At 45.3% G+C, this 13580-nt stretch overlaps 2 protein-coding genes across 6 annotated transcripts in view; one reads left to right on the plus strand and one right to left on the minus strand.

The window, feature by feature from the left end:
- LOC311008804 (uncharacterized protein) overlaps window positions 1-13580 on the plus strand; it is a 248110-nt gene that overhangs the window by 153140 nt on the left and 81390 nt on the right. The gene's annotated exons all lie outside the window — the stretch shown is intronic.
- Window positions 1000-3201, minus strand: LOC311009027 (vascular cell adhesion protein 1-like; the record flags this gene model as incomplete). Its single annotated transcript, XM_084003003.1, has 6 exons — window positions 1000-1269; window positions 1379-1537; window positions 1621-1860; window positions 1944-2223; window positions 2981-3045; window positions 3171-3201. The coding sequence occupies 6 exons, from the start codon at window positions 3199-3201 to the stop codon at window positions 1160-1162; spliced, it is 885 nt and encodes a 294-aa protein (XP_083859129.1). The 3' UTR covers window positions 1000-1159.

Raw genomic sequence — 13580 nt, forward strand, 5'->3', positions numbered from 1 at the left:
GATTTGTTAACTTTGTGTAGCATTTCAGAAATGGAATATAATATTCATCACTATGTATTATATTCCATTACTTAGTTCCTTAATCCAGCACAGTACTGAGACATCATAAATGACTAGGGTGACCCCTAGTGGTAGAATCAGGAACAACACAATGATTCCAAACCCATCCATCCCTTTTCTACCGCTTATCGAGGGGGGGGGGGGGGTGGAGCCGGTTCACCCTGGACAGGTCACCAGTCTATCACAGGGCTAACATGTAGAGACAAACAACCATTCACGCTCACATTCACACCTACGGGACATTTAGAGTCATCAATTAACCTATTATCATATAATCCAAACCCTTTAGAGTCAAATAGATTGTATTCAAATATTATTATTTAAATCCTATAAAATGTAAAAATGCTTTTTAGTGAGTGTGTAGGCATGTAAAACTTTATTAACAATAGTAGCTTAACGAACAAAGAATTCAGTATTAACCCACCATCGTTTGGATCCTAACAGTCTTGAGGTCTTTGATCTACATAACTAAGATATTACAAATCCATATAATTAGGGATTCAAGCTTTTATTCTATTTTTAAATTGTATTCATAATTCAGTCTCACTGGGTTTTGAAACATCTTTTTTTAAGGGCAACGAAGACGTAGAAGTTCATCGTAATCATTTCTCGTTAACATTCAGCATTAACGTTTGGTGCTACGTTTCCGTGTCCTCGGCTTCTGTCGGCGTTTCTTGGACAGAATCGATGTTTGGCCAGCAGAGAGAATGAAAGTTCAAAGGCACTTCAGCGTTAGCTTCACTTTTAACGAGACTGTTAACTTTACGTTGTCTCATCTCTAGAGAACGGTGAGATATCAGGCAACGCTACTGAAACAAACAAACAAAGCTTTATTGAAAATATTCAGAATGACAAAGATGCGATGTAGAGAGCAGAGTGAATGTAAGTTTGAGGCACTTCAGCATTGGCTTCACTTTTCAGAACCAAAGGTCGCCGCCAGCCGTCTATGAGTGGATAAGAAGCGGGAGATGCAGCAGAATAAATTCTCTCAGCCTGAAATACATCATGAAGCGTATCCTCCGTCATAATATAAAATATAATATATATATATATAAAATATAATGTATTATAATTAGGACACAGCTTCTGTCTCTGCAGCTCAGAAGTGATGCTCGGTGCTGACCGCCACAACGTCATCATAGTCATCAGCCGAGCTCTGCTCGCCGTCGTTGGGTGGCACTGTTGCCACGGAGACGGGAAGGCGATTTCCTGTCAGAGGAGTTTGATAAGCAATATTAAAAGAAGGGTAAGCATGACAAAAAACAGATTGATTGATTGATTGATTGATTGATTGATTGATTGATTGATTGATTGATACCTGTGGTTCTCTGTCGATATAAAGACACCATGAGGAGAGTGGAGATGCAGTATGGACAGAACACCACCAGGTGGCAGACCAGTCTGAACACGAGGTGGAGGGGTTCTGAGTCAGGGGGCGGGGCTGACGAAGAGGGCGGGGCCACGGTTGCAGGTTTACCTGCAGACAGAAATCCCACCTCTTCAGGTGAATATCTGGATGAATGAACTGCTGGACTCAAAGATGACCTTTGACCTGCTCACCTGTGACCGTGACCCAGCTGGGCGGAGACTCTCCGTCACTGACGGTACACGTGTAGAGGCCCTCGTCAGACCTGGACACATGCTGGATGGTCATGTGACCTGTAGGCTCAGTCCCGATGAGGGAGCCATCCTTGTAGAAACCAGCTGGGAGGTCGGAGGTCGGGTTTGTCCTGCAGGACAGAGTGACCTCATGTCCCTCCATCACAGGGAGGACTGGACTCTGCAGGATCACCGGTCCACCTCAACACAGACACAGAAGTCCAGCTGACAACGAGACCTTTACTCTGGCGGGACGACTTTTATTTTGGATTGTGTGATCTTACCAGTGACGGTGATGTTGATGGTGTTACTGGTTTCTCCGTCTCCGGACTCACACCAGTAAACTCCACTGTCCACTGGGACAATGTGGCTGAGGGTGCAGGAAGAACCAGCAGGTTTCCCCCAGTAATCACACTTAGTCCTGGTTTCGTGTCTTGTGGTCCTCCACAGAGTCCATCCAGCTGGACCCCCGTCGTCCTCACAGCTCAGAGAGAAGGACTTTCCTTCAAACAGCTGAGAGCTGCTGGGACTCGCCGTCAGAGAGGCTGGAAGAGTAAGAGTTTTCTTTGAATGACCAGATGGGTTTCACAGAGCTAATCGTATCATCTCCTGGGTCTGTGGTCCCCCAGAGGACTAGATAGTAGACCACATTAGTCCAGAGACCAGACCAGACTATGTGGAGGAACCAGAGACTGTCTGTGGTCCCCCAGAGGACTAGATAGTAGCCCACATTAGTCCAGAGACCAGACCAGACTATGTGGAGGAACCAGAGACTGTCTGTGGTCCCCCAGAGGACTAGATAGTAGACCACATTAGTCCAGAGACCAGACCAGACTATGTGGAGGAACCAGAGACTGTCTGTGGTCCCCCAGAGGACTAGATAGTAGCCCACATAAGTCCAGAGACCAGACCAGACTATGTGGAGGAACCAGAGACTGTCTGTGGTCCCCCAGAGGACTAGATAGTAGCCCACATAAGTCCAGAGACCAGACCAGACTATGTGGAGGAACCAGAGACTGTCTGTGGTCCCCCAGAGTCTAGATAGTAGCTCACATTAGTCCAGAGACCAGACCAGACTGTCAGACAATTTGCCACTTTTTTCTCTGAATATTGCCCCCCTCTTTCAGCTCCATTTATTTTGTTTTATTTTCTACAGTCAGCCTTATATACGCCGTCGTACGATGACGACGACTACCCCGACATCTTGTTTACAGTCTATGAAATGACACCATCTTTGATTTCCCCTTGAGTTCCCCTTTGCACTTATTTCCCCTTCCAGCCCCCCGGGGGGTGGAGATGAATCATTTTCAGGTTTGTGGACAATCAACAATGTTTTGAGCGTTTCCTGACCTCGGCCTGTGGAGCAGCTCAGCAGCGAGGCCAGAACTGAAGAGGAAGGACACAACAACAGAGCAGGCTGGTGTTTATATGCAGGATAGAAACAGGATGGTCAAACAGGATGAGCATCGTTGAATTAGATGTCGTTGCATCAAAGACACGGCGGTACTTACGGAGCAGACACAGCACCGAGGGTTCGTCCATCCTTAACACTCGTGAGATCTAGACAGGAGCAGCAGACAGGAGCAGTCAGTGGGAGTTGTAGTTTTTTTTGTCAAACATCGTCTGCTCAGGCATACTTTCACCTAGAAACTCCATTTAAACTTTAAAATGTCTGTCTATCTCTCTCTCTCTCACTCAGAAGTGACAGCAGGTGCGCTCTGATTGGCCGACAGGAGCAGTCAGTGGGAGTTGTAGTTTTTCAAAGAAGACAGACAGACAGACACACACAAACACACACCTGACAGACAGACAGACAGACAGACAGACAGACAGACAGGACAGACACGTCACAGGACCAGCTGCGGTTGATTGCTCTGCTCTGATTGGTGGGCTCCATCTGGCCCTGGTTGCTTAGCTACCAAAGCCTGCCCCCAGCAAGCCTGACTGTGATGAACGTTTTACTGTTGCTCACATGTGATAACATCATTAGGGCACTCTTCACACAACTCAACTGGGAACCGTAGGGTCGCCGGTTCGAGTCCCTGTATGGACCAAGAATGGAGAGGTGCCAGTTCACCTCCTGGGCTCTGCCGAGGTGCCGTTGAGCATCCAGCTTAATTATACTTTTGCACATATTCAGCTTTTTTTAATATTCTCTTCAAATATTCAGCTTTTTTAATATTTTCTTCAAATATTCAGCTTTTTTTTGCAGTGTTGCTTCAGCATTAAAGCATTTCCACGCATTTTCTGCAGGAAATGCATTTTCTAGTTATAAAAGGCATCATAATGCTAATGTTATTAACCAACAGAATGAGATTAAAACATATTATAAGTATTATTGTAATGTATTACAGACATGTCCCCAACAACCTTTTCCATGGTACATATATATAGATATATAGATATATAGATATACATATATTGATATATGATATATTTGGCAGATCAAACTTCACTGATAACGACTTGCTGTGATAGAATTGGTTATAAAAAAGTTCCCTCCTTTTCCCCGTTGGTAGTGTGTAATAAACAAACCGCCCCTGAACGGAAGTGTAAAATTGTCTCATCGTTTCATTTGATAAAAAACAAAGCATGTCGTGGATATTTTCAATATGATTTAAATCAGGAAACAATCAAATAAAAAGACTAAATATCCAGTACAACAACCAAATAGAAAATACCCCATTTCTATTTGTTGTTCTGCAATAAGGAACTACTTTTGATTGGTTCATCTCTGACTGTGATAAATGACATTCACAAAAAATATCAGCATTTATTTTTGTTATATTCATTTTGTGGAATTATAATTTTTTTTTACCTTACTGTATTCAAATGTGGCCTAATAATGTGTGCTGTGTTTACATTATATTACTGTACTAAACTGAACAACACAGACTGAAGGTTTGATCCAGATCAAAACCAAGGTTGGATTACGTGATCTGATTTCAGAATCCGTTTTTCCTTTTGAAAAACCCATTTTCAATATTTAATCCAATCAGAAATCCTAAATCCAACGGGATTCCTTCTGAAAAAGTGGGCCCTGGATGCCATTAGTCCTGCAGCACCGTGGACAAACGCCACATCAGTGAAAGTGGCAGTGAGCTGAACGCAGGTGGTGAAACATCAGAATTCAGGGTTCATTGTGATATTTACAAAGAAGAATAAAGCACCGACTGTTTGGAAGAGAGAGACAGACAAATGTTGTTCTCTGACCTCGTTGACCAAAACATAATGAAGGAGTCTCATTCTCCGCTGGTGGAAGGAGGACTAACCCCTCACCTGCTCTCCACTTTGCTTCATTTCTTACAGGAAAGATTCCTTTACGTTTAGACAAGAAGTCAGCAGCTCTACCAGTTAATGACGTGTTATGTCATGTGTTTTATAACAGCCAGGAGGTCGAGTGGGAGGTCTTGTGGTGATCGAGCCCAGCACTGAGTGACCACTCTGGTCTCCTGCGAGGCTTTTCCGAGAGGAGCCGGTGGTGCTCTGAGCAGGGACTGAAAGATTTCTGCCCAGACAGACAGCTTTAAGTTGCTGTGATCTCTGTAGCAATCATAGTCCTGTCATTATCGTTGACCTCGTATGTGAGCATTTAATAACTATTCATTATTAGTATAATAAGTATATGTTATCCGTTCAGATGTGTCCAGATGTGTGATTAATGAACAAAAGGCCCATTCGTGTGAGGCTGTATGACTGCATGGTCCGGATTAGCTGAAAGCCTATAGGAGGAGCTCTAAAACACTGTTCATAAACGCTCCGACAGCGTCTGACGCTCACGTTTTGAAAAGCCTCGCAGGAGACCAGAGTGGTCACTCATGCTGGGCTAGATCACCACAAGACCTCCCGCTCGACCTCCTGGCTGTTCTAAAATCTGAATATTCAGATAAAGACATTGTAATCGGTCTACGGAGCAGATCAAGTGTTCACGCTGCATAACACGGCGCCTTCCGGGTCATTAAAAAAGACGTAAAGGCAAAATCTGGAATGAGAAATGGCACTATTTCATCCCCGAATCCCATTCATGAACACAATATCTAATATCAGTTAACGAGTCGTTTTCCGTTTCTCGTTTTCCGATTTTAAAACGAATAACGGGATACGAGTCATTTCCGTGTTTCGTTCTTTTATTTTGAAGCGTAAAACGGGAAACGACTCGTTATCCGTTTTCCGGGTGTCGACTTCAACACGAAAGTCTGATGGCCGCAGCGTTCACGGACCCATCTCCCCAACAGAAGGTACGCTACTGCTAGGGCTCGTGCCACCACTCACGAGTCACATGACGTTAAATGAACACAAGCTAGTCCTACTTTCTGCTGTGTTTTAGACAGTTACACACACACACACACACACACACACACACACACACAGATACACACACACACACACACACACACACACACACACACACACACACACACACACACACACACACACACACACAGATACACACACACACACACACACACACACACACACACACACACACACAGATACACACACACACACAGATACACACACACACACACACACACACACACACACACACACACATATATACACACACACACACACACACACACACACACACACACACACACACACACACAGATACACACACACACACAGATACACACACACACACACACACACACACACACACATATATACACACACACACACACACACACACACACACACACACACACACACACACACACACACAGATACACACACACACACACACACACACACACACACACACACACACATATATACACACACACACACACACACACACACACACACACACACACACACACACACACACACACACACAGATACACACACACACACACACACACACACACACACACATATATACACACACACACACACACACACACACACACACACACACATATATACACACACACACACACACACACACACACACACACACACACACACAGATACACACACACACACAGATACACACACACACACACACACACACACACACACACACACACACACACACACAGATACACACACACACACAGACACACACACAGATACACACACACACACACACACAGACACACACACACACACACACACACACAGTGATGGATAGTCATGTTGAAGACATTTATTCTAACTTTTCTCTGAGTTTTGTCGACATAAGAATGACTCGACCCACAAGAATCTGCGTGATGAGCAGCTACAAACAGAATCTCACATCAGAAACATTCAGAAAGGAACTGATTCACAACTGAAAGTGAAACTTAAATAGGATCGACAGATTCACTGACTTTAGACGGTAAAAGTCGGGGGATTTCCAAAAGTGGGCGGTATATTGTGACTCCTCCATAAATGATTGCACATACACTTGCATATTTATGCACATTTGTCTCTGAATGACAAGGATTTAGAATTAAAACACGTTAAAAGAGTTCTATCTATAACCGGGCGTGGAGAGTTTGTGTGCCGTCATGTGACTGCCTGGCTGCGTTTGATTGGTGAAACGGAGTCAGTGAGAGTCTTGAAAGAAGACTCAGACAGAAATAAACAGATGGCACAGTGTGACGTTAACCTCACCATGGAGCCTAATACGCCACCCAGCTGCAACAATAACCTGATGAACAAACATGTTAAACATCATTAACTTCATTAGGATAATAATGTCAGTTAGAACCTGAGGGGATGAACAGTTGTTTGTAATTGTTTCATCACTAATTTCTGGTTCCTCTTCAGACTCAGTGGCTGTAACCTCTCAGAGAGAAGCTGTGAAGGTCTGTCCTCAGTTCTCAGCTCCCAGTCCTCCAGTCTAAGAGACCTGGACCTGAGTACCAACGACCTGCAGGATTCAGGAGTGAAGCTGCTGTCTGCTGGCCTGGAGAGTCCACACTGTCGACTGGAAACTCTCAGGTCAGATTCAACTACTTTGAGAAGTTTACCTATGAAGCTTTCAATGATGTGTTTACATGCACCAAATATTCAGTTATTTATATTCACGTATTCCTAAAAAGACACGTTTGCTACTAATCTGTTACCATGGTGATGAAATACTGTTTCTGCTGCTAACGACTTGCCAGCAAAAGAACAAAACAAACCTCTTGTTTCTCTTTTCCCTGCCGTTCCATGTTTTAATAGTTTTATAAATCCACCTGGTGTTTATAAATGCTGTTGCAAACGTCAGTCTACGTTTGTGAACGTCACTCCATGAACATGTGAGCCTGAACTCCAACACCAGACTGTCTCTGCTGTCAAGGTGGAGCCAGTTTGAACCACTTTCTATACAGTTGAGTTTATTGAGTTTTATATGAAATGAACTAATATTCTTGTCACGGTGGCTGAAGCAGCAGGGAGGACCCACATGCAGACTCAAAGCTATGCAGATGCAATGAAGACATATTATTCATGGAAACACCCCCTAGTGGCCAGCAGAGAGAATGCAGCTTTAAGGACCTTCAGGCTTGACTTCACTTCTCTGAACCAGAGGTTGATGCCTGATTGGAATATCAACTCTGACAACTGAACATGAACCAAGCAGACATTTTGATGCTGCTGACAGTTTTAATTCAAAGTTTAAAGCTTCTAACTCGTCTGCACGGCGGAGACAAAACGCCATTTTAACACCAACATGTGCACACACATTTATGATGACAATGACTGTAAAAGGCTCTATAGCAAGGGTCACTAAGAGGTGGAGCTTGGCCCAGATCCAGACCCAGACCCCATCCTATCTGGACCCAGACCCATAACTGATAGATCATTGAGAATTATGAAATGATGACGGAGCGTTTCCATTTTACTGCTGCAGCGTTAGCATCACTACACTGGTTCAGATGGTTGGAGGCTAAATCATCTCACTGGTTGCTACTCACAAACACTAAATTACCCAGTAATGCAACGGGGTGAAACGTTAACTCTGAACTTAATCAAATCTGTGCAAACTGGAGTTTCTGTGAGTGACGTTTCTATGGTGACAACTGAGGAGACTCACTGACAGCTGACAGATGGATCAGAGAGTGGAGGTGATAAACGTCAGTCAGGTGGGTGAGATCTAGAGCCGATAGATAAGTTCACACGGCTGCTCTCAAAGAGGAACGCTGACAGTGAGAACAGAGCTTTGAATCAAGACAGACTCTTTTCTTCCAGTTGAACACCTGAATGCCTCATATGTTCTGAGACTCTTAAGAAGCACATTTTCAAAGCTGTGTTTTGTATTTTACTGTTATTATCAGAGTCCTTGTTATTCATAATTCCTCCAGTTCAATATGAAAACTATAAACATTGTTGAAATGTTATTGAATTCCAGCCTTTTTTCTTTGCTAGATGGTTTAAAATCAATACCTGGGCCCTCATTTATAAAGCTTGCGTACGCACAAAACGGGGCTGGAAACGTGCGTACGCCACTTTCCACGCAAATGTTGTGATGTATAAAAACCAAACTTGAGGGGAAAGTGTGCGTACCCGTAAGCAAACTCTGAGGCGTGCGTACCGGTACGCACATTCTGGAGACTGGGAGGGAACCAGCAGTAAACGTGAGAAGAACTATATATTTTTGATGACTCGCACACATTTAATTACACTCCATATCATACGTTAGATCTGCGTTATCATGATGAACTCCAGCAATGTTTTTGACGCTTTTAATGAGTGATAGTTTTTTTCATATTAACACCTTCTTTTAAAATCTGACTTGTATCTTAAATCAAAATCATTTTGAAATATTGAATCAGCGCTGTCACCGCAGGAGGAGGAGACGGCCCAAATGCATGTAATACAGTATAAATACCTTCCATTAGATCCCTGTAGAACACAGCGGGAATAACTAAACATTCTCCTTATTTATGTGCATACATCATCAACACACATACATACAGCCATTAAGCCATCGTATAATTGTTACACTTATCCTCGTCTTTAAACCACCAGAGCGCAGAGGAAATGCGCTATAATGAGTGCCACGCTCGTGCGCGCTCAGTCGTGGAGCGTGGAGAGCGCAACTTTACCGAACTTCAGGAGGCAGAATCTACCACCCGGCAAAGGTGGTAGAGACCCCAGCATGATGAGCCTCGGCCCCCTGCCCGACTGGAGGGGTATCAACAGGGCGCAAGAATCCGTGAGGATGTTATGCTGCGTTTGTAAGATAAGGAAGACAACAATCAATGTTCATTGTAAACGTAGTATTTTATTAATCACAGTGCGCGTTTGCCGTAGCTCATCTGCAACGTTGTTGATGGCGGTGATTGTGTCTCGCTGAAGTTGCAGGACGGCATCAGTGCTCACCCGACCGCTTGATGTGCCATGCGTCCGGGGTGCGCTGCTGCTTTGCACTGGACCCGGACGCTGTGCCGAGGGCCCGTCACCCTCCTCACATCACCCTCCTCACATCACCCTCCTCACATCACCCTCCTCACATCACCCTCCTCACATCACCCTCCTCACCGTCACCCTCCTCACATCACCCTCCTCACCGTCACCCTCCTCACATCACCCTCCTCACATCACCCTCCTCACCGTCACCCTCCTCACATCACCCTCCTCACATCACCCTCCTCACGTCACCCTCCTCACATCACCCTCCTCACCGTCACCCTCCTCACATCACCCTCCTCACATCACCCTCCTCTCCGTCACCCTCCTCACATCACCCTCCTCACGTCACCCTCCTCACATCACCCTCCTCACATCACCCTCCTCACATTACCCTCCTCACCGTCACCCTCCTCACATCACCCTCCTCACATCACCCTCCTCACATCACCCTCCTCTACGCCACACGCTGCAGACTCTGGAAGGACAGAAACTATTTAACGTTTTGTTTTATATACAATAAAAGTTTAAAATCTGTTCACCCTTATCCCTCTGGTCTCAGTCGCGTCTGTTTCTCCCTCCTTTTCGGACACAATCCCCGTCAAAGTCACATCAAAATCAAACTTCCTCAAATACTCTAGCAATACATTAAATCCATGTTAGGAGCAGAAAGATGTCATTTACCTTCAGATCACCGTCCGCTCCGTCCAGCTGACGCCGTTGACAGCAGCAGCAATGTGTTGCCTTCGCACTGCGTCTTTTTATTCGTGATCCCGCTGCTGTGGCCACTAAATTAAATTATTGTCCGGGCCTCCACCTCCCCAACAAGTGTCTCTTTCTCCGTTTCTGAAAAGTTACGTTTCTTTGCTTTTTCCTGACCTGTCGCCGTGATTCACCCCACGGAAACGATTGCATGCCGGCTCATTAACATAGTAAAATGTGGGCGTGTACAGGGCGGGACTCAGGTACGCACACTTGTAGGTGATCCTGTGATTTATAAAGGAAACATTATGTACAGCTTGCGTGCGCACAGTTTTATAAATCAGATTTTTGTTTGGCGCACGCAAACTTTGGCTTTTTGGCGTACGTACACTTTTAGTAAGGATCCTACGCAGTTTTATAAATGAGGGCCCAGGTCTTTGTTGGCACACCAGGTCTGAAGACAGACCACATAGACTGTTTCTACTGTTGTTCTTCTCTTTCTAAGAAATGGTTTCTCCCTCACACCCCTTCTGTCATGTCTCCAAGACATCAAAGCCTGGATGGCCTTGAACTGTTTAAATTTGAACCAAAATAAAACAGAAGTGATGGTTTGGCCCCAGCAGCTCTCGTGAACCCTCGCCCATTGACTTGGGCCCTTTGACAGACTATGGAAAGCCAACAGTCACAAGCTTGGGTTTTAAAATGGACAGTGATTTTAAATTGGATCGGCAAATTAGTTCAGTATTGAAGTCCAGCTTCTTTCAGATCAGGCAGCTGGCAAAGGTGAAGCCTTTCGTTGCACAAAAGCACTTTGAGACAGTAATCCAGGCCTTCATAACATCTGGGCTGGATTACTGTAATGCACTTTATTGTGGAGCCAGCCAGTCCTCCCTCGCACGTCTCCAGCTGGTGCAAAATGCAGCCGCTCGCCTCCTAACTGGAGCGCGTAAGAGGGAGCACATAACTCCAGTCCTGGCCTCCCTCCACTGGCTGCCTGTGCATTTTAGAGTCCATTTTAAGATTCTTTTATTTGTTTTTAAGTCTTTAAATGGTCTCGCCCCCCCTTACCTCTCTGAGCTCCTTCAACCCTACCCTCCTGCTCGGTGCCTCAGGTCAGCTGACCTGCTGCTCCTGGAGGTACCGAGGTCCAAAAGGAAGCTCAGAGGGGACAGAGCTTTCTCCACTGCTGCCCCAAAACTCTGGAACGAGCTACCATTGCACATTAGACAAGCCTCCTCACTGTCCATTTTTAAAACCAGTCTTAAAACCCATTTTTACTCCCTGGCTTTCAACTCCACATGAGACTTTACTCCTGTTTTAGTGTGTTTATGGCCCTGCTTTGATTTAGTGTTTTATTGTTTCTAATTGCTTTTAAAAACAATGAAACACCTGTTTTACTGTCTGTTTTATTTATTTGAGTGTTTTCATTGTTTTATGTCTCTGTACAGCACTCTGTTTTCAACTACGGTTGTTTTAAAGTGCTATATAAATAAAGTTGAGTTGAGTTCTAACGCTTCAATTTCTCTCTCAATCATTTCATCTCGTCTCTTGTCTTTCTTTAACGTCCTCCTCTGTCCGTCTCTGTCCATCACTCAGCCACGCTTATCCCACCCAGAACAACATCAACACAACAAAAGACAAATATCACTTCTTCTCATTTTAAAAAGTGGACAAATGGACATAAGTCTATGTAAAGTCCCCAGAAGTGACAGTAGTGTGTGTCTTCAGTCTGTCAGGTTGTCTCATCACAGAGGACGGCTGTTCTTCTCTGGCCTCAGCTCTGGACTCCAACCCCTCCTATCTGAGACAGCTGGACCTGAGCTACAATCATCCAGGAGACACAGGAGTCAAGCTGCTGTCTGCTGGACTGGAGGGTCCACACTGGAGACTGGACACTCTCAGGTGAGGACAGGTGGACAGACAGGAGACTGGACACTCTCAGGTGAGGACAGATGGAAAGAAATCAGACTGGACTCTCAGGTGAGGACAGATGGACAGACATCAGACTGGACTTTCAGGTGAGGACAGATGGAAAGACATCAGACTGGACTCTCTCAGGTGAGGACAGGTGGACAGACATCAGACTGGACACTCTCAGGTGAGGACAGATGGACAGACATCAGACTGGACTCTCAGGTGAGGACAGATGGAAAGACATCAGACTGGACTCTCTCAGGTGAGGACAGACATCAGACTGGACTCTCAGGTGAGGACAGGTGGACAGACATCAGACTGGACACTCTCAGGTGAGGACAGGTGGACAGACATCAGACTGGACTCTCTCAGGTGAGGACAGATGGACAGACATCAGACTGGACTCTCAGGTGAGGACAGATGGACAGACATCAGACTGGAGACTCAGGTGAGGACAGATGGACAGACATCAGACTGGAGACTCTCAGGTGAGGACAGATGGACAGACATCAGACTGGACACTCTCAGGTGAGGACAGGTGGACAGACATCAGAATGGACACTCTCAGGTGAGGACAGATGGACAGACATCAGACTGGACACTCTCAGGTGAGGACAGATGGACAGACATCAGACTGGACTCTCAGGTGAGGACAGATGGACAGACATCAGACTGGACTCTCAGGTGAGGACAGATGGACAGACATCAGACTGGACTCTCAGGTGAGGACAGATGGACAACAGTCTCTGACTGAGGAGCTGGGCTTCATGTTTCCTGGTGTTTGCATGTCTTCCTGCAGGGTGGACCATGGGGGACAGCAGAGACTGAGACCTGGTCTGATGAAGTGTGAGTATGTCTTCAGTAACTCAGCTGCTCCAGATTTGAACGTGTTCATGACTGAAATCCGATTCTAATCAGGACGTAGCGTTTGTTTCTTCGTGGCTGTAAAGATGTCGTGTTGTGTTCACACCAAACGCCAC

This window comes from Eutrigla gurnardus (assembly GCF_963514095.1).
Source record: "Eutrigla gurnardus genome assembly, chromosome: 23".
NCBI lineage: Eukaryota > Metazoa > Chordata > Actinopteri > Perciformes > Triglidae > Eutrigla > Eutrigla gurnardus.